Here is a 22,318-nt window from a genome sequence, read left to right as displayed (position 1 = left end):
GAGATATATATGATGCAAGAAAGCAAGCTATACCGCATCAGCCAAAAAAAACAGAAGAAAAAAAAAACCTTCCCATTACACCCCTCCATTTATTATCATTGATAAATATAGAAAATAACAATGGGTCCAACACCGAACCCTGGGAAAGTCCACTAATAACATTAGTTCACGAAGAACAGTGTCCATTCATTACAATGGTCTGTCTTCTCCCACACAACAGTCCCTTTACCCATAGCAGCAATTTGCACCCAGTTCCTTTGTGACCACATCATAGAATCCAATCAAATTGGTCAGACAAGATTTTCCCTCAACAAACCGATGCTGTGTTTGAACTATAACTGTAATCTGGTCTAGATGATCCCGCAATGCTTCTTTAACCAGTGACTCCATTATTTTCTCCGGAACAGAAGTTAAACTAACAGATTTGTAATTACTCGTGTCACCCTTTGATCCTCCTTTGTGAATTTGAGATACAATTTCCCATCTCAAGTTCGTGGGGACCTCCCCCGAATCCAAGGATGCTCTCATAATTATGGCTAAGGGTTTTCTTATTTCCTTTGTTACCTGATATAATATAACTGGATAGATCCCATCCGTCGCATGTGCCTTTATGTTTAACTTCAACAATTTCTCCTCCACTTCGCTCGCAGTTATTACAAAATCATTTAGGTCCCTGTTAGAGTTTGATAAACTTCTGGCCTCCACTTCCCTACAGAATTTCTCATGTATGAATGTAGATGCTTGAGAATGTCACGGACATTCTCTCAGATATGCCAGACAACTGTACTGGCTTGTCTGGCATATCTGAGAGAATATGCCAGATATATACCAGGCTACCTGGGAGTCTAAAACGCTGATGGAACTAATATTCCGGTGATATTCAAGTCAAGTAGACCCAATTTTGGTGAAGTCCGGATGGTCTGTGACAGCCAAATCCTCTGCTTGTGTATGGGTATAACCTCCATACACAAGCACACTGTGGGTGACCACCAAGGTATGAACCAACGTAAGCAGGGGTCGAGGTGTGGCGCCGACACCACAGGGATGAATGCCGCCTCTCTGTGTTACCAGGCAATACTAGGTGAGAGATGACTCATCAGCCGGTGCAATACCATCACTTTGCTTATTGGAGGCTTGAAGTGGGGGAACCCACGTTTAGTCACCAGAGCTAAGTTCCGGTCAACTCTTCCCCATCTCTTCCATAATGCAGTATGACTGATGACTTTTGAGGTTATGATGAACATCATAGCGAGATCCAATTTTCCTTACATTTCGAGGGTACAGCTCTAAAACGGTGTTCGCAGGCCGGCCGCAGTGTTAGTACACCGGACCGAACCTATTGGTAACTCTTTAGGAGGCTTCTGGATCAGCTAGTGTATAATCTCGCTACCTTTACTCTGCCAGATAGTGACTGGATGGAGTCCGAGTGGTGTGTATGCGGGGAGCATTGTCGAGGCCATGTTATGTCAAGGATCTAGGTATATTCTCACCATGTGTACGCCATATCCAAAAATTTCATTACTTCATACAGCACGTCTCCTCCGCCACTTTTTCTTACTATTGAATACACCATGAATAGTCAAACTAATAGAGTAAGCTTATCTGCGAAAAGATCTAAACCTCCCAAACACTTCCTAGTTCATTTCACAAATATACGTGGTCTCAATTCTAATCTCAACGATGTCCATTTCCACTTGCAGTCTGCCAAACCCCATGTACTTTTTCTGACAGAATCTCAGTTATCGGTTGATTCAAATACTGCTCATCTCAGTTGCCCAAATTATTCGCTGTAAAATTCCTTTCGCCTCAAAGGTGGTACTTGTGCATACGTCCATTCTGATATTCCCTGTCAGAGACATGGCAATTTGGAATCTCCTCTCTTCGATCTATTCTGGCTTAAAATCTCTCTACCTCATTGTGTCAAATTCATCTGTTGTCTCTGCCGTTCTCCCAACTCCACTAATCACTTGGAGCTCTTTGACTTCCTCCAGTCCAACTTTCCTAACAGTGCGGTAATTTTCCTTGGTTATTTTAATGTTCACATCTCCAGCTTGCTTCCGTTTTCTAGTCACACCGACCCAGCTGGTCGAGATGCTGAGGCTTTTGCAATTTCTAATGATCTTGCACAGATTCTACATTACCTACAAGAATACCGGACAATCCTAACCACACAGCCAACACGCTTGAACTTTTTCTCACAAACAACCCTTCAAGTACACGGTCGAAGTGAGTGGTCCTTTAAGCACCTCAGATCACAACTTGGTGATTGTCTCTTCTCCAATGGAGCCTTTATCTCATGGCTATTCCCAAACTCGTATTGTTTGGCATTACAAGAATGCAAAATAGGATGAATTGCGAGTTTTCTTTTCTTCTTTTCCTTGGTCGGACTACTGTTCCAAAACTTCTGATGTCAACGTTCGCTCTGATCGTGTCATTGAAATTATTCTTGTGGGAATGAAATCCTTTATCTAAAACTTGTTTTTCCAATAAATGAGCTATGACTGTTCAAGAGAAGAATGTTGCATATCGTAATTGACTTGTTTCCAATTCTTCAGTTTCATTTTCTGCCTACACCAAAGCTCGCAACAATTGTAAAGCAGTCATTAATCAGTCCAAACTAGTGTTTGAACAGGCTAAGAGTAGAAAACTTGCTTCTTGCCCTAATGGTAGCCGAGAATTCTGGTCTCTTGCCAAAGCTATTGGCCGCAACATTTGCCCAACTCTGCTCCCACCTCTGTCAAAGCCAGATGGTTTTGTTGTCACTTCAGCCAAGGACAAAGCTGACCTGCTAGCATCCCATTTTCCTTCCAACTCATGTATCAATGATCTTGGTAAAACACCATTCCCAACACGCTCCATTCAATGCCTCCTGTGGTCTTCAGTCAAAAGGATGTCAGAAGGATTTTGACGAATCTCGATGTTAAGAAAGCTCCAGGTCCTGATGGTATTTCCCCACTTGTTCTCCAAACCTGCGCTTCTGAACCTACTCCTGTTCTTTGCCTTTTTTTTCACTTTCTTATTCCAAAGGTGTTTTTCCTTCGGCTGGGAAATTTGCTCATATCCAGCCAGTTCCTAAAAAGATTGACAAGTCCTTCCTATTCAATTATCGTCCCATTGCAATTACTTCTACTCTTTCTAAAGTAATGGAGAAATCAATTAACCGCCAACTCTTAAACTACCTAGAAACCTTCCGTCTGATCAACGATCGCCAGTATGGATTCAGTCAGCGTCGATCCACTGGTGATATTCTGGCTTATGTTACCCATTTATGGACAAATTCAATCGAAAAGTTTGGTGAAACACAAGCAGTTGCTCTTGACATCTCAAATGCTTTCGATCGTGTTTGGCATAAAGGTCTTCTAAACAAGCCTCCATCTTATGGTTTACCAACTGTTTTTTGTAATTGGTTATCCAGTTTTCTCTCTGATCTTTCACTTAAGGTGATGATAGAAGGCTCTCTGTCTTCTCACTTCACCACTAATGCTGGTGTTCCCCAAGGTTCAGTTCTTTCCCCCACTCTTTTCCTGTTGTATATTAATGACCTTCTTCCCATTGACTGGAAATCCATTCCATAGGTTTGCTGATGATAGCACATTGCATTCCACCTTCCATTTTGAGAAACCTTGCCCTGCTCAATCAGCTTCAACTTCTCAAATATCCGCTACCAATTCCTTAAATTACGATCTCCAGGTAATTCTCCAGTGGGGCAAAGACAACTTAGTTGATTTCAATCCTTCTAAAACTGTCTTGTCTTATATCTTGCAAAAAGGATTCTTCTGCTGCTATGCTTATCTTTGGTGACACTCCGATTTTTAGGCAAAATGATATATCTCTTTTGGGGATTACCCTGACTTCTTAATCTCTCTTGGCACAAGCACATTACAAATATTGCTTCCTCTGCATCTAAAAAACTTGGTTTTCTCTTTCGCTCTCGCCGTTACTTTTCTTCCAAACAGCTGTTCACTCTGTACAAATCGCAAATCCGCCATACCATGGAATATTGTTCCCACATCTGGGGCAGTGCTCCCAAAACCTCTCAGGCTTCTAGATTCCATTCACAAGAGGGCAGTTAGGTTAACTAATTACTCCTCTCTAACAGAATCTCTCCACTCGCTTTCTCATAGACGTACTGTTTCTGCTACATGCCTTTTCTACAGATACTTCCATGGGCACTGTTCTTTTGAATTGGCTTCTATAATTCCCGCTCTCTCTTTCAAAACAGTCCGAACACGTGCCACCACCAGCCAACATCCATTTACTGTCCAACTTCAAACTCACAGAACCAACTTTTCATCTTCCTCGTTTATTCATTCGACTGCCGTTTTCTGGAACAACCTTCCTTCATACGTATTTTCTGAAAATTATAGTCTACAGAAGTTCAAGTGTAATGTCAACAAATATCTTCTTTCGTCTTCTTAACCTCCAACTGATGACGGTACTAAGTACTATAGGTTTTAATACCTCTCGTGTTTGAGGTTTTTCATTAAAGAAAAAAAAAAAAAAAAAAAAATGTAAAATACTCATTCAGTTTGTCAGCTAACTGAGCAAGTTCATCAACAATCGAACCATCGACATCAATTTGATTCATCCCCTTACTTAACTCTCTTGGATCTCCTAAGCTATGATGGAGGGTGTAGGACTAAGTTGTTGCTATTGTTATGGAAAGAGTTTACATAACTAGTCTTTGTAGTTTTTCTTTGCGTCCTTTGCCTAAGATTTCTCGTAATCTGCCTTAGCTTAACTAACCTACTTTGTGATTTGATTACATCTATCATAGGCATTTGATTACATCTATCATTTTGTGTCACCTGATAATTTATATGCATCCCACATTTTTCTTCTCTGAAACCAGTCTCATTGGTTCACAGACATTAATTTAGGCCTAAACCTTGAACAGTATTTCTTAGTTGCTATGAAAGGCCTAGCAGCTTCCGTGATTAATTCCCTGAATGCTTCCCATTTAGAATTTGCTGTTGGTAACGTCATCAGTTGGTTCGTTTCTATAAAACTGAAAACTATCTGAGACCAATGTAGTCACATTTATGATAGAAAAAAACCCCTTCCCTTTACCCCTTATGGTAGTTAATCTAAGTATATCGCACAACATTACACTGTGATCACTGCCACCTAGTGGTTCCTTTATCTGCAGATTCTTAATGCACGAATAATCATTGCTATTAATCAGATAATAAAGAGTATTACTCCCTCTGGATGTCTTTCAAACATGGTGTTGTAGAAAACAATCATCCAGTAATTCTACAAGAGCCTTTACCTTGCTAGTGTGCGCATGACCAACCCACAAGTTCCAGTCAATATCTGGGAAGTTAAAATCCCCCATTATTAGATATTCTGATTTACTGGCCCACTCTGTTTCTCTGTACAGTTGTACAGAGAAACAGAGTTGTATTCATCAGAGTTATTAGGCCTATAACACAATCCTACTCATTTTTTCTTTCCCAGTGCTTATGTCACGCCAAACTGACCGAACATTGGTCTGTTCACCCATGTCAACTGGATGCACTGTCTTAGATTTTGTGTTTCTTAACTAACAGCATAACCCCTCCTCCCTTCCTATCATTTCTGTACACATTGTACTCCCCAAATTCCAATTTATTCACCATACTCCTAGCATTGGGATACACGGAAGTATACATGCGCCTGTTACTCTTACTCTTAGTTACCCTAAAATAGCCCATGTATTTACTTGTTCCACGATGACTCCCAGCAGTTCTTGAAATCCCCAGCACCTTACTATCCAGGCTGCTGCTCATTCTAATAGAAACAGTGCAAGAATCACTTTCACCTCTGCCTGCAGCTACTGTTAATCTATTGGTCTGTGAATCCTCCCAAACTAGCAGTTTTCCAACCCACCTAACATTGCCTCGATAGCATCAGCAAATATTCTTGCACCCTTTCTACTTTCGCCAGCAAACAGAACCTCAGAACCATGCAATTTACAGACAATATACATGGAGCAATATGTCCTTAGTCGCTGATGCTCCGAAAACCCTACTACAACAACACAGTCTATGATGACCTAACGATAGATTATTTTTTGCGATATAATTTTTTGCTATGCCCTCTAACCAACGATTCAGTACAGGGGTTAATTAAAATAAATGTTCTGTTTTTACTTTGAGATCAGTAAAACACGGCTACGGTAGTTAACATACGCTGTTACTATGGAAGGCATACTGTATTTTAAACGTAGCAATGGCAACAATTATTATGACAAGCACAACACAAAGACTTCTTTTCTACATTTTGAGTGCTTCCCAGGCTTGGTCGGTAACCACGCGTGCCACTGTACGAGGAGTCCAGGAGCGGGGATTTTGGGTCAATGCCAAGACCTATGCAACTTCTGTGTATAATGTTTGTAAATCGAGTGTGTATGAGACTAGCTAACTCAGTCCGTCTTGAACATGACAAGTTTTTCATGCTACCGACAAGATTCAAATCTGGACCTTTCCAAAGGAGCAGCGACAAAAGCATTCAATTATGAAAAGCCCAAAACGAGTCCCAGGTTCGCATCGACGATTAACTTCTTTTAACCTTAATGTGTTCATTGAAAGGCACTGTTCAACGTAGGAACACTGCTACATTTCTTTTAAAATGGTCTATTTAACTGAATTGAGGCATGGTGACCACGCAAACTTCCCCCAATAATTATGTTTAAAACATCCCTAATTGAGGTGCCTATAAATGTGGGCAGCTTTTTTTTTTATACTGTTATGTGAATTCAGGAGATTACCGTAGTCTATTCTAAGACTTATGTTTCAACCTTCACCGCCCAATGAAATTTCATATGAAATCCAGGACTGTCCTACAAAACCGGAATGCATATCCATTCTATCTACATCCTACACTTTCTTAAAACAGGCTTCATCTGACATTACAGCAGACAGCAGGTTTTAATTTTTACGAGTAATCGATTTTTTTTTTTTTTCCCAATAGAAAAGGAGTTATGCGATGTTAGAAAAGGTTTGCTATTTAAAAAGAAAAAAGGTTAATTCATATTCAGATAGACCCAACCGCTGTATAGAAGAATAATAATTTAAAATAATATTCCTTCTAAATTAACAATGGTATAATCTTGCGCCTGTTACCGTTGGCTATTTCTGTTTTGTTTTTTTGCCAAAAAAAAAATAAATAAATAAAATAAAATAAATAATACTGAATATTCAAATCGTGCAGCACTTGCAAAGCAGCCTGCATCTTAAAACAGAGACTTTGCCATATTGAAGCCTACACTTAAAGGCTTAGAAAAGGGAACTCAGAGAACATGTATTTTGAAGAATAACTGAAGAAAATAACATCCGATTCGGATGAAGAGTTTCAGCAAATTATCTACAGAACCGAATTTAATTAAGGAAGCTTAATTAGATGAACTTAAGATTTGCATCTACCGAAGATTCAAAAAGAATGTTTGGAGATTGAATACATAAATAAAATATGCGAAAAGAAACTTTTGTTATTGAAATTACTTGGATGGTATGATTTTGACGTAAAGGTATTCATTCATGGGTTATGTTTAGAACATAAACCCATGAATGACTTTTGACTAATTGACTCTTTTCGTCGATTAGTCAAAATTATGCTTAAAAACAGCAGAATATATTATTGCATATGAATTTTGACCGCAATGGACAAATTGAAGTGAAAGTCCTCCACGACAGCCAAGTCGGCACGACACATCGCCGTCTACCACGCGTTTGGAGAGGTCTGGGTTCAACCTCTGCTATACCTCGAATATGGAGAGAGTCCACAAACCGTCATGACGATAACGACTTTTGAATGGTGGAAATATCAAAGTTAAAAAAGTCTGTTGATCTAAAAGCTGTAATGTGTCCCAACACAACATCCACTACTTCTCCGGTTTCACACAATGAGGACTTGCCAATTCCAAATCCACCTTCTGAAGAAATCTTCAAAATTGTACCCTGAATCAGGTGAACAGGATAACTGGGGCTACAGCTCAGAAGCTTGATCAAGTAAAGCGCCGCTTTCCTTATCAGCAAGAATTCGATCCAACCAAATCCAATACAGAGTTCCCACACCTCGTTTAGAAGAGTAGAATCTATCTGATCCCATCTTCAAAGACTTCGAAATATAGAAATGACATGACACTTATGCAAATTTTTACACTGTTGCAGATCCCAGGGCTATTCTTTTGATTTGTCTTTTAAGACGAAACAGGTATTAGTCACAATTCAGAAGAGTAGGGCGTCTTTTTACAGACAGTTCAAATAAAAGTTTGAAAGCAGTATTTGCTTCGCAATGGGAACATAAACCCACGGATATCCGTTGGGCACTCTGCATTAAAGACCACGGTTAAGTACGTGGTAGAGAAAATGAAATGTCTGTGGAGACTCCAGGTTTCTGGGGTTCCTTCTGGGTTTGAAGGTGGCTTCACTAAATTGCTTCTGGTACAGCAGGACAGTAGACCAGCTCTACAGGAGAAGAGAATAGTCAGCCAGAACTGAGTTGCAGCCTGGAGTACACATTGTAGTCAACAAACGCTTGGTTCCAAGGCTCTGCTACTATTAGGAGTGATTTTAGTCTCTGAGGAAGCAAGTTAATGGAGCAATTTCAATAAAGGGGCTCGACAGAAACTCAAATGTCTGATGCTATGTCTGGCGACATACTTCAAGTTATGTTGAAAAAGTGTCGCAAGATAGGACAAAGTGTTCTTATGTCTGCAATTCTGCCAAGACATTAAGGGCGGGATTTCAGGATGAAAAGCTTATGGAATAACTCGTAGGCTTGAAGAACTGTAAGGCTTATGGGGAGTATTTTTCTTAGTATGGCCGGCCTTAGTTGGCAGAAGGAATTTATTTTATAAAGATGGTATTCACTTAAACAGAGGAAATGCAAGGGTTTTTACTAATGCTATTAAGGAGACATTAAGGGTTCAGGGAAAACGATAGTTCAGGGGGTTAGGGAAGTCGGCACATGAGCGACTTGATGGCAGGGAACAAAATTATACTTGCAACTTCTTTTTTTTTTTTGGGTAGTTGTTGGCGCATCGGCTTCTGTGGCCATAATGCACCTCCCAAGGTTTTTGCAGTACTTTGATCCAAGCCCGAGGCGGGATTCGAACCCGCGACCTTTGGGTTGCCAGGCAGGCACTTTACCCACCCGGCTAGCCCGGTCGGCGACTTGCAACTTCTCTGAGAGAAGTTGTGTGCAATCTCTAATTACCCCAACACTAAAAGCAAAATTATAATAAAAGAAAAATCTACCGGCCATTTACGACCACATGGAAAAACACTTAATTATAAGAAGTGTATTAGGATCAGGCAGTCATCTGAAGCAATAATTTACAAAACTTAATTTGTTTATATAGTAATGTCAGGAGTACAGTAAGCAAAGCAAACTCAAGCTACAATAAATAAAATAAATTAATAAAAACTAATGCTTATTGTAATATGGTGCCACTCAAAGATACGAGATTAATATATTAATATAATTTTGAGGAATATGTGTTCAGGAGATACAGGGAGAAGAGTAGCAATGGTGAATAGTGCTGATAAAAAAAAAAAAAAAACGTCTGAGTGTGGCAAGAAGGTTCCTTGAGCCAGACCAAGGGCACATTGTGTCCTGTCCACGACTGATCAGACCTTTGCTAGTAGGTAGATAGACATCATTATGCCTCTGTTACAAGGCGGTTAGGTCATATTTTGAACATTGCATTTTTCTGTATTCAGGTTGGAGAGTGCACCTAAAAGAGATGGAGGACTAGATAGGGTTCATTAAAGGGTGAGCAGATTCGTGATGAGCGCAAATCGATGCATATAATATGAAGAACGGCTTAGAATGTGTGGACTGCAAAGTTTGACAACTAGATATCTAAGGGAGGGGGAATCTGATTGAGGTGTATAAAGCGCTGAGAGGGTTGAGTAAAATGAACGAGGACGGTCTGTTCTCCCTAACAGACGAGAAGAACGCCGGGGAGGAAGAACAAACAGAATCTCAAGGAACAGAAGATTGGACTCATGGAATTCACCAATGGGCAGCGGGTTGTCGAATACCGGAAGTTCCTCCTAATATGGCGGAGAGACAGTATGGCTAAGTTCAATGCAGAATTGGATGATTACCTTGTGGAAATCGGAACAGTATGAATATTTTATTTTATTTATTTATTTTTTATTTTTTTTTTTTTTGCTGCAGATACAGTCTGCTTCCTTGCCTAATACTAAAAAATCTTAAGATTATTTATAACACAGCCATTCTTAATTTCCGCCAGGACGGTAGGAATTAGTGGAATTTTTTTACACCATGGCTGAGTTAGTCGGTCTCATGATATTTCTTCCAGAAATTCGAGCCTTTTCATCCTGCAAAACGACAATACAGTATACTGACGCCTCATAGCATTAGCTTATTCTAAACGGCTCAGCCCACTGGAAGCACTTCTACAAGCCAGTTGTCTACTCGGACGAAGTCTATCCGATCGTGATACATTCTTTAGGCGTTATCTGTTTTTCAGAAAATAACACTTCTGTGAATAACATGATCACCTTCCACTGAAATTTCTACGCTAAGCACGTTCTGGCAGCAAAAGTGTCCGTTTTAACAGAAGCAACAGCACTGCTTTTTAACCCTCCGACGTTGCATGCGGTAACTTATGCATCTCCGACTATAATTTAAAACGAAATCCCTTCATCTTTTATGAATCATTTCGTAAAAAATAAACAAGCTTTTTGGCACTATTTAACCTTAATTACGAAAAAAACATTTGGTTTGTTCCGTGGCAAATTAGTAAAATACTGTACTCATCCGTATAATTAGTGCAGATGTTCTCATTAAAGTTCTGTTACGGGGAGGAAACACTTAGTGCCAAGCGACAGTGAACTGAATCAACCTAAAAGAAAAACAGGTTTTCTTCAAAAATTTTCTTCGGAAAGGAAAAGCACGTGTTAACTTAGACAGCCAAAATATCTTCCTGATTATTGGCCCACTTGGCAAGGAGTCAACTTTGCAAGAATATCCTAAATCCTTTTTTCCTATTGGATGAAAATTTTCATACTGCGTTTGGTTAATTTGCTTAAACTACTCATCTTATTATAATAATATAATAAGATGAGTATAATTATATATAAAAAATATATAATATAATAGAACAATCCAAAAAAAAAAAAAAAAACATATCACTGAATAAGAAAAAAAATTTTAACACGAAATACAATTTAAAAAAATTGATTTTTTTTTTTTTTTTTTGCTTTATATACATTAAAACTGATTTGGGGGAACTACATTTTCTCAGAGGATGAGATCTACTATTGGGTAACATGGACATTTGGCTACATTGAGGAAACGATCTCGTAAAGCACAAATAAACATTTGTTGCTGTCAGGGAGAGAGAAGGGGAAAAAAGCCTGAGACATATACAGTATTTGAATTAGCGTCAAGGCAATTCAGGGTACGAGGCATTAATGATTGGCTAGTTAACGCTTGTACAGACAGTAATAGATAAAACTTACAATTTTCAGAGATTAGTTTACTCTTGATTTTTTTATGGCACATCGGCAGTTTAGGTCATAACGCCCCAAGTCAAGATGTCCATCTTACCAACCAGAACGTTCACAGGAAACCCTCCGTATGAGATTGGCGTCAACGGACGTAGTAATAAAATAAATAAAAATTTTCTGTTTATACTCCGGACGACCAAACGTTCAGAGTTCACAAGATAGACAGAATACACGAAACAGCACCGTATTTAGCAGTCACGGGCTTGAACCCCAGTAATTCAAGGCACGTGTACTTATGCATCTGCGCGCTGGGCACTCGGCTACGGCGACTGCCTGTAGTAATAGAGGCATGTGATGCAAGAAAGCAACTTATGTAGCATCAGCCAAAAAAAAAAAAAAAAAAAAAACAATTTCACACATCCATAACCTCTAAAAGTTTGTCCAGTTCCTCCTTGAATTTATTTAAGCTAGCAACTTTCACAACGACAGATGGGAGTTTGTTTCCGCAATCAACTACCCGCTGGCTAAAGGCAAATTTTCGAACATCTATTCTACAACTGTCTTTCCTCAATTTGAATCAATGCCCCCTCAGGTGTAATCTGAGCAAGAGGAAGAATCCCATCAGAATTAAGCCTGCGCAACCCATTCAGGGCCTTATACACCTCAATCAGATCACCTCGCAGGTGCCTAGTCTTCAGACGCTGCAATTTGCATTGTGTTCAACAATGCAGGTGAGGGAGAGAAAGAATTGAAAACTGCAGTAAAAGAGGTGATAAAATACGAAGAATAGTTGCAAGCATTGTGTTCTAAACTCAATTTTTGGAGAAAAAAAAAATGGTACGGAAATCTTGTATTCTCTAGTCCAGGATCATTTACATGAATAATAAGTAAAAAAAAAAAAAAAAAACAAGCAGAGCAAAACGTATAATTTCAGAAATGTTAGATAGCATGCTAATATGTTTGTTTATTGAAAGGAAGGTAATGAATGTAAAAGATAAAAATCTGAGACAGTAAGATTAGATACTATGGATTGAAAGGAAAACACATGGGCGCGGGAGGGATTTTTGTTACCAAACAGTAAATATAAATTTGTTTTGACCGGTGCCAAGGCTGCTTAGGCCACAAGACACCAGTGCAGAATTGGATTGTTTTAAGGAAGCGCCGAAGGAGTTGGCTTGCAGGATGAAAAACCCGTGTTAACAAGAGAAAAGGCTATAGAAACAGAAAAAGGACTCGACAAAAGAAGAAATTAAACAGAAAGCAAGCTTCTGCTGATCTCTGATAGAATTCTACAATAAAACTGTAGAATAATTCAGGTGAGGGAGAGAGAGAGAGAGAGAGAGAGAATTGGAAACTGCAGTAAAAGAGGTGATAAAATACAGAGGATGGTTGCAAGCACTGCTCATCCACATTAAGAATATATGGGGTCTTTATATTGCAAGAACACACAACCGTAAAATAGGCTATTTCCAGCGTGATGACCGATCATGATCATGTCGCCATACTTCAATCAAAAGAAATAATTCATTTTTGTCTAAAAATTCAAATAGCGCTCATCAATACATCAAGATATTTAAGGTTTAGACAAGAAGAGTTTCTTAAAGTACTTCTGAATGCAGAAAATTAAAAGTGCAAACGAAGACAAAGAAAAACAAATAAGAAAAGCAAAATGTTCTTTCACTTGAACAGAAGAAAACAGCAGTCAATCAATCGTTTGGCAATTGGTTAAAACAAATGGTATCTTTTAATACATCTAGAAACGAAGGCAGACTTTTACTGCAGCAGTAAGCTTCCATTTTTACTTAAGAAAACAGAAAGATTTAAGTCATTTAGGGTGCATTCCACCGTAGATTCTGCGTGTGTGTGCGTGTGTATCGATCTGTAAAAGCCATGCGAGTACTATATCCAAGTTAACAAACCCGCCATTTCAGCCACATACTGATTCTAGATCACTACTGACTAAATTCATTTGCCAATGTTGTCTGGTAATGGATGTATACTACTAGTTTTCCAGACCACATAATATTATGTGGAAAGAAACCAAAATAATTAGACAATGTAGAAAGTAAAATTTCTAGGGAAAACAGGGGGGAGGGATGGGGCCGGAAACTGGGTGGAGACCGATTAGAGTTCATATAAGACTATGTTTAAATTTTACTGAAAGAAAAACGACGTTTAACAAAAAACTTGCTAGTTGGGTGGATGCAAACGAAATTTAGTCTGCAAATACAGTACGTAAAAAAAAAAAAAAAAATTCATTCATTGCATTAAATGGCTATGAAATAGTCTCATCTATAGTCTTCTGTTCATACAATAATTATACAGAGCTATAAACTCTTCCGATTTCCCTCCCTCAAGAAAAAGCTTTCCTTAGTCTCCTTACCTGAAGATGAATTGGTACCTTCTTCACAGGTGTTCCGGAAGGCGTTTTGGACATTTTGAACTAGGCTTCTTTAAATATCACGAGTAGGTTGCAAATGAAGGAGTATGATTTAGATCCTCTATGTCCGGATGAATAAAAGTGAAGAAAAACTCGAACTAATCGGGCGATAGACTGCAACAAATCACACCAACGTTATCTCAATAGCGAACATCCAGTTGTTCCGTGGTTGATGCGCGTTAAAGAGCTGCACACACACTGCAAACGCAGAGCAGCGAATGAGCGGGAAACGGCTGCTACAGTGTGTAGGAAGTCAAAAGCGTATGATGTTGCCTCACTACCACCACTCACGGCCGCGCCCAGGGGACGCCGGTAGCAGCAAGAATGAGGATCTTGAAAACAGTGCTGTGCGATGGGTATGCTGTGTCCATGAACCTTTAAACCAGTGTGTGTAGTAATGCTAGAATTTGTATTGTCGGTCTTTCGCGCAGCGATATCTTCCATACGCTGTGCGGAACCACTGCTTCATGTATGGGCGGCCCCGGAACATGCATTATCGTGAGGAACTTATCCAGCAGACGATCGATACAGGGTAGCGAGCAAACGTCACTCGCTCGTACGAGCGATACATTCGGTGCCAAAAGAAAGCATCTGCAAATCGTATGGTGTAAATTAATACTTGTCGCGATGCAGCAAAAATTCCAATTGCATTCGTTAAATCTGTATTAGCATTCTGGGTAATTTATTTTTCCGAACTGATAGAGCTTTCGATACAATCTGAATTTATAGCTGCATATCCGCGAATGGCACTTTGCTGTATTACTCTGAGTGCTGCGATTTATTAAAGTGGGGAATAAGAATGCCCTAATTAATGTAATACCAAAATTCTTTCAAAATAATACAGTGGACTTATATAAAACGAATTTATTAAGAACCTCGTGCTGGATGGTAGGTATTTCTGCTGCAGTCTGTTAGTTTAGTCTTCAAATATTCCATAATTGTTCATTCCAAACGGAGGAACATTTAACCTCCCTTCTTACAATTGCAGATTATCTTTGATAACGACAAAAATAGCTAATGAGGGGAAACCCGGGCCCTTATTCGTTCTTCCACGCTCTGCAGGGAGGATGGGTGAATCAACAACTGCGATAATGCATGCTTGCTGAAGCCCTTAACTTGAAAGTAATACTCCGCACAGGGGTCCATGCTCTAAAGCCAAATATTCCCATCAAAAATAGGTACATTAATGTACCTATTTTTGATGGGAAGATTTTAGAAGCATTTTTAAATGACATCACTCTTCTATTCCCCCCCCCCAACCTCCTCATTTTTTTTTCATAAGTTTTTCACGAGTTTTTTGGGTTTTACAACATCGTAAAATTTTCCGCTGAAGGAAAATTTTCACACGTAATAATTGGTGACCAGATTTTCTGGGGTCCAAAACGGGACACTTAGCAATCTGTCTTCTTTATAACGCGGCCGCTTTTAGAAAGGTTTGTGTTACTAAAGTTTTTTATTATTACTATGACTATTAAAAATCAAGGAAACCAAATTTAAAGAGTTAAAACTATCGGTGATAATATATCAGTACTAGTAAATACTATAATATAATTACAATGTATTTTTATTAAAAATCTCAGATGAAGGAACTTATTTCAATTTAGCCATTCTTTACTTTTTGTGTTGCATCATTCTTTAAGCGTTTCAATATTTACATTGAGGAAGCATTTAATAGCCATGCTGAATTTTAGTTTTATTGAATTATATATTTCAAGTGTAAAAGTTCTCTTCCCAGTACTACCAAAACTTTTTTCTTTTTGTGCTATGTTTCTTGTTTGCTGTATAATTCTTCTTCGAGCCGACGAGGAACTAAAAATGCAGCCACCACCTGGCGCAGAGCCGACAGGTAGAGGCTACATTTTTATAAATGGAGAAGAAATAAATGGGTTCAAAATTATACAATAATCAGTAAATTTCTCCAAAGATGCTGATGGAACTGCAAAATGCAGAATTGATTACGATCTGACAAATTTCTTGGAGAGAAAACTGCCGCATGGAACGAAGAAGAAAGTGGAACTAAAAGAAGAATGGAAACTGGCACATGGAACGAAGATGAAAATGGCACGTTATCAGTATGTAAAAATTGAAAATAGTCCTACGAGGAACTGAAAAACAGAAAGGCAACTGGGGAAGATAAAATTAAAACGAAACGCTATAAATAAAGTTCTAAAGAATTTAAACAAGAGAGCAGGCTTCTAAAAAAACATGGAAACAGGAGAACATCATGAATACAAAAGAGTAGTAATAATTAACATTTTCAAAAAAAAAGGAAGCCTTCGCAGGTGGCACAGTTGGTAGAATCGCTGTCTTCCACACAGCGAGTGGAAAAAAACCTGAGCTCGAATCCCATCGATGACGTGAGAAATTTTTATGGATCTTTTTCACAGCATGGCTGAGTTAATTGGTCTCAGGTAAAGGTAGCATCGTTTGCCGTCCGGCAAACAGGCAAATCGACCACAGAACACATCCGATTTACAGACAATAATACATTCGGCGCAATATGGCTTAAGTTGCTGATGCACCTAAAACCCTACAACAAAGGAAAAAAGATATTAGAACGATTGCAAGAACTAGAGGCATATCTTCATTCCATACAGCATATGAAATCTTAGTATCCTGAAAAATAAAATCTCCTCATGGAAATCAGAAGAAACAGGGAAAGAACGGTATAGATTTAGAAGGGAATGATCATACACGAATCCTACTTTTCCAATTAAAAAACAACCAAAAAAGGATAGAACTTCTCAATGTACATGGTTTTCATAGAATATGAAAATAAGTCATAAACAAATTCGCGCACAAACTACTACAACTGAAAACGGCCTTTTCGGAACATCTGTATTTCGCGCATATCACTCGTCCTAATTTCAAGATAACCATCATTGTGAAAATGTCACAAAAGCACCGTTTGGATGATTCTCTGAGCCGGAGAGCAGTAAGGAGAGAGAAGGCAGGGCAAAATTAATTGTAAGAAGCCAGATGGCTATTCTGTGACTCGTGGCATTGTAAGCTAACACGCAAACTATCCCTTGAAGACCTATCGGAAGCCGTGCTCCTGTCACCTACACACAATATGACCGTTATCTGGCACTAACTATGAAGCATCATAGACACTTCACAGCACAGCACAGCAACTTTCTTCGGAATTTACTGGAACTACAAGAAAGTTTGTATCCGAGCATAACCATCTACAGCAGTCCTCATGAGGGAAGTCTTTAGCTAACATCACAGAAACAGTCAAGCTTGGAGGTGGGTTTAATGGTGTAGGTTGAAATCACTGTCAGTGGCCCTATAAATCTCCACCAGTTCTCCGAAGGAAATCTCAAGACTAAGGTAACGAAACGAGATCCCTTATTCTTTTGTTCGCTCTTTTTGCAGGTAAAATTGATCCAGACTTTCTTTTAATGAACGATAATGCATGTCTTCACAGAGAATTCCTAGTGAACCAATAATTTCAGAGGTGGAGTACAGCCCGGCTGGAATGGCCGACCAGACCCTTAGACCTTAATCAAATAGGGTATACATGGACTGCTCTAAGTTAACAATGCCAGGTCCCAGCCAGAAACATCACTAACCTTGCGTAAATCCTTATTCAATAACGAGAATTGATATTAAAACCATGAAAATATACAATAATAAAGCTAGTGATTTCGCGTATTTCTGGAGATTATCAGTCCTTATTATTGCATTAGGCAGGTTCAGTGAGGTTTCTGGGCGGGAACCTGGGACTATCAACCAGAACACCCCAGGCACCTATATTCGATTCAGGTGTGAGGATCTGGTCGGCCACACATACCGACTATACTCTGCCTCCGAAGATTATTAGGTTGTTTTCAACGTCTTGCAAGAGTTCCGTGGGAGAATTCGTTGAGATATCGTGTAATTTCGTATGGAATTTATCCAGCATTTATGCATTATTAAGATACATTAAAACGAATCTCTCCTCGGTGTCTTGTCACAATCTAATTAGAGGTTCTTGATTTATTCTCTAGTCAAAGAACGTTTATATGAGCTGACACATCACAGAAAATAAACATGAAAACACAGATAATGATTTATCAAAAAAGATAAAACTAGTGATAAATTCCATTGAACATATAAGAGAATTTAAATACTTAAGAAACATACTGTCCAGATGGTAAGAAGGATTTGGAGAAAATATTCCTAAGATACATGGAACTATCAACCAATACTTTAGTAAAAGTAAGTCCAGGAAAATGTTTTTAAAAATATATCAGACATTGGCGAAACAAACAGTAAAATATGGAAACGAAACAAAATTCCAGCAGTAGTGAACATAATGATTTGCTGCATGGAACTGCGTGTATTTGTGGCGAAACATTTTGCTGGATTTAAGAGAGAGCTCAAGAAATCAATGATGCATGATGATGCACTTGTTCAAGGTCCGAAGAAATCTGTACCACATCTCTTTTTTATGGAAACTCCTAAGAGGATTCATCTGTCAAAATAAACAGCGTACGGTTTAAGAGTTGGGAAAAGAAATTCAAAACTGTCGAGGAAGACATTAACGAAAAGACATTGGCTGCAGTTGTAGAAAACTTGGTTGCACTTTGAGCTGTCACCTCTTTTGGGACTAATGCGCCGCAGATACGTTCCTCCTGGCTGCCAATAATAGCTGTTTATTAATAAGAGAAAATTATTATTTTACAATATTTTAAGAATAAAATGAACGTTAATATTCACTATTAGAGGTATGACAATAAAATTCCCGGACTGGTGCTATTGCGGTCATATTCGATGAGTTTTAAAATAAACGGAAGTGGTATGTTCTAGTTAAAACTTCCTCCAACAGATGGTGATACAGAGATTGTCCAGTAGGCTGACAAATTGTAAGAAACAACAAGTTCCGTTAGTAGCGTTAACGTTCCATGTCGCTATTTTGCAATGGAGCAAAGCACGGATATCAAATTTTTCTTTAAACTAGGCATCATGCGAAGACTTTCATCCAGATTTGTCAAGACAATCCTAAATTCCTCGACTGTATTGTCACTGAAGATGACTGTTGTGTGTGTTTCGGTACGACCCAAAGATGGCGCATCAGAGCACACAGTGGATTTCAAAATCATCACCAAGGCCCAAAAAAGTTTCGTTTACAGAAGTCCAGGATCAAGACGATGATGATCATATTTTCCTACTGTGATCCACAAGGAATTTGTACCTGTAGGGGCCAGAGTTAATGTTATGTTCTACGTACAGGTGCTTCAAAGACTATTGAGGTGCATTTCCTGGATGAGGCGGCAATTTCGAGAGAAAGGCAGAGCTGGTTCTTGTTGCATGACAATGCTTCATAACAAGTGCGGAATGAGCACTTGCTATGAATACATTTTTGACAAAAAAAAAAAAAAAAAAAAAAAAGGCATTGCAGATCAAGATCCACCCTACTCTCCCAATCTAGCACCAGCGGACTTCTTCCTCTTTCCGAAGGTAAAAACTGCCGTCAAAGGAAAGATATATCAGAATGCTCATAACCAAAATAAAAATTAACCGTCGAACTGAACATTATCTCTTTACACGCTGACTGTTTTCAGAAACTTTAAGAACGATGTAATAAGTGCATTCAATTAGGTGCTGATTATTTTTGAATAAAAACAAAAACCATTTTTGAGCTCCTTCACTTTGTGTTCTTTTTATTGCACCAATCCGGGAACTTTTTTGCTACACCTTTTTTTTTTTTTTTTTTTAATCTCCCGGAATTACTCATGATTTGGCAATCGCAGATGCACACCTAAGAAAAAAAGAAGGAAAAAAAATGCAATTGAGATGATTACGCCATTTTTAAAACCGTTTTTTTTTCAGGGAGTTCCCTCTTGCCTTTCCTTGACAATGCTTAGAACAAATGGTGGATGATAATTTTATTTTTAATTAAATAAAAATTATTATCAGTCTTTCTATAAATAATCCCACATCTGAATAAAATTTATTGTGGTAAGTAACGATCCCTATTAAATATACTGTGTATTAAATATACAGCATATTTAATATACGGTAATACAGCATTCCGATTTTTAAACACAAACAGCACCGTCCCCCCATAAGAATTAATCAATATTTTTTTCCTTTCTGTTGCCAATTTTTATTCTTAATAATTCCATTACATCCATTTTTGGCAGTCCTGCCAAAAATGGTTTGTTATAGCCTTCGTTGATTAATGTAAGTGTACCTGCTAAGCCACTCCTATGCACGCCCAAGGAAGAGTAGTTTACTTTGTCCGTGAATAAACTTGTATTCAAACCGGTTTGTATATATGTAGAATGATTAACTTAGCCACAATATAAAAATTCCTTGCTAGAAATTCCTACTCAGCTCATCGTAAGATGAGCACTGACAGGCCTCCATAAGATATAGAATTCGACCCAATAAGTAAAAGATTTCCTGACGTTGAATTAATTAATTAATTATTATTAGTAGTAGTAGTATCGGATAACTCAAAACCTCTCAAAAATCTGTTTTATGCTAAAGATATTCTTTCTAACGTGCACAAAATTTTTGCAGTATTAATAATCTTATCCCATATATCAGCCATGGATGCACCTGCTACTATAAGATGTATGCAATAGGTTTTAAATTTTGTTTTTAACCCATTTAAACTATAGAAGCCAATACTGATAAGCTTTGCACAATAAAATATTTGTATATAAAAATAGCTTTACTAAATTATTAAATGAGCGTACGTAAAAGAATTCTGCTAATAGTCCACATTAATCCTTAGAAAATACAAATTACCTTCTTTGCAAGAAAGTGTGCATTATTCTCTAAATATTTTCCGACAAATACCCAATATTTTGCAAAATATTACAGTAATTATTCAACCAATTCCAATTATTAATCTATTATGATTATTAATTATTCTCTTTTAGATAAGCTGTTTTCTCACGTGACGTCCAATGCCTGCTAAAATTCAAATATCAATTAAAGCTAACATAAAATCATACAATCATCGTATTTAATGTTATGTAATGTATTAATTAAATTTCATTTCCAGTAATCCGTGAAGGAATTCATCAAAATTACGTTTTTCGAAAACCTCTTTAAGAAAATCAATCAATTTTTATTGATTTTTCTTAACGTAATCCGTAGTAGCTTAAAATTAAAACTGTACGTGGATAAGGTATTACAGAAACTATACATACAATTTGTAAATACTGCAATACAATACAATTTGTAAATTTTTCGTAAATGCAATTTGTAAATACACTCAAAAGTTCCTACATATTTGCTTACCTCATCATCTGTGATTTCGTCGAATGTTACTTCTACCATTTGAGTTTCTCCAATAAATTCCTCAATGTTTTCAGATTCCATTGTCATATTTCAAGAAAACACTACTAGTCTAAATATATACCTTATAAAACTTCACGTAACTTTAACTGAAAATATGCAACCTTCAGATTATGCTTCTTCACTTATTTAAGAAAATAACGAACGCTGTCAGCAGACGACAGCAAAACAAAAACTTTAAATATCACTTCACGAAGTAAGAAACATCATGGCGTACTTGAACGTTGTACAGCGCTAGTAGTCACCAAATGTTTATTTTCGATAAATAGTTAGATAAAAACCTGACTGAAATTATGACGTATAAAGTAAATGGAATATTGATATAAAATTCAAGGACAGCAAATTTTTCTTATTTTACGCAGAAAAATTCTTAAATTATGATATCGAAGAGAATATTATTTTAAATATAATATTTTGGGAAAAAGTCATATTTTTATCGCATGTATTTATAAATTCTTATTACTTTATTTCAACGTAGCATCTATTTATTTAGTTTATATAGAATACAGATAGGCTTAACGATTAATACCAAAAAGACCAAAACTATGGTCATATTGGTCATGACAAAAACACCTTGCCTGTAATCAAAATAAGCTTTGGCAACTCCCGCATTGAACAAGTGAGTAGCTTTAAATATCTAGGGAAGATCTTTACAAATAATAATGACCACAGCACAAAAATTAGAAGCAGAATTATTATGGCCAAAGAGGTATTTAAGAATCTTAAAAACTTCCTCTGTGACACGAAACTGGATTTTCAGAAAAGATATCGATTGGCCAAATGCTATACATGGAGCACTCTCCTATATGGATGTGGGACCTGGGTCATGCGGAAGGCAGAAATCAGGAAACTGGAAACCCTCGAGATGTGGATGCTCAGAAGAATGCTCAAAATTCCGTGGACAGATCGGGTCACCAGATCGGGCAAGGACTACAATGACACTACTAACTACAATTGCAAAGAGAAAGACTGCCTACCTCGGGCATATTATAAGTGGCCCACAGTAGGACCTGCAGAGACTAATCCTGCCAGTGAAGGTTAAAGGAAAAATAGCAAAAGAAACACCAAGAAAAAAGTGGCTTGATAATATCAAAGAATTGACGGGGTCTTA

The 22,318-nt window shown here is 37.9% G+C and overlaps 1 protein-coding gene across 4 annotated transcripts in view; it reads right to left on the bottom strand.

The window, feature by feature from the left end:
- CRMP (Collapsin Response Mediator Protein) overlaps window positions 1-22,318 on the bottom strand; it is a 272,256-nt gene that overhangs the window by 182,572 nt on the left and 67,366 nt on the right. Inside the window, exon 1 of one of the 4 annotated variants that reach the window (XM_090374443.1) lies at window positions 13,852-14,381. The exons of the other annotated variants lie outside the window; for them this stretch is intronic. Coding sequence (XP_090230569.1) covers window positions 13,852-13,905 — 54 coding nt within the window. The 5' untranslated portion in view covers window positions 13,906-14,381. Of the gene's footprint in view, window positions 1-13,851; window positions 14,382-22,318 lie in introns of those variants that run through there. 4 annotated transcript variants of the gene reach the window in all.

The sequence above is a fragment of the Mastigoproctus giganteus genome, chromosome 5, assembly GCF_048544385.1.
Source record: "Mastigoproctus giganteus isolate SK-2022 chromosome 5, ASM4854438v1, whole genome shotgun sequence".
Taxonomy (NCBI): Eukaryota; Metazoa; Arthropoda; class Arachnida; order Uropygi; family Thelyphonidae; genus Mastigoproctus; species Mastigoproctus giganteus.
The sequence above is the reverse complement of the archived record's forward strand: the minus strand, read 5'-3'. Positions and strand labels throughout refer to the sequence as shown.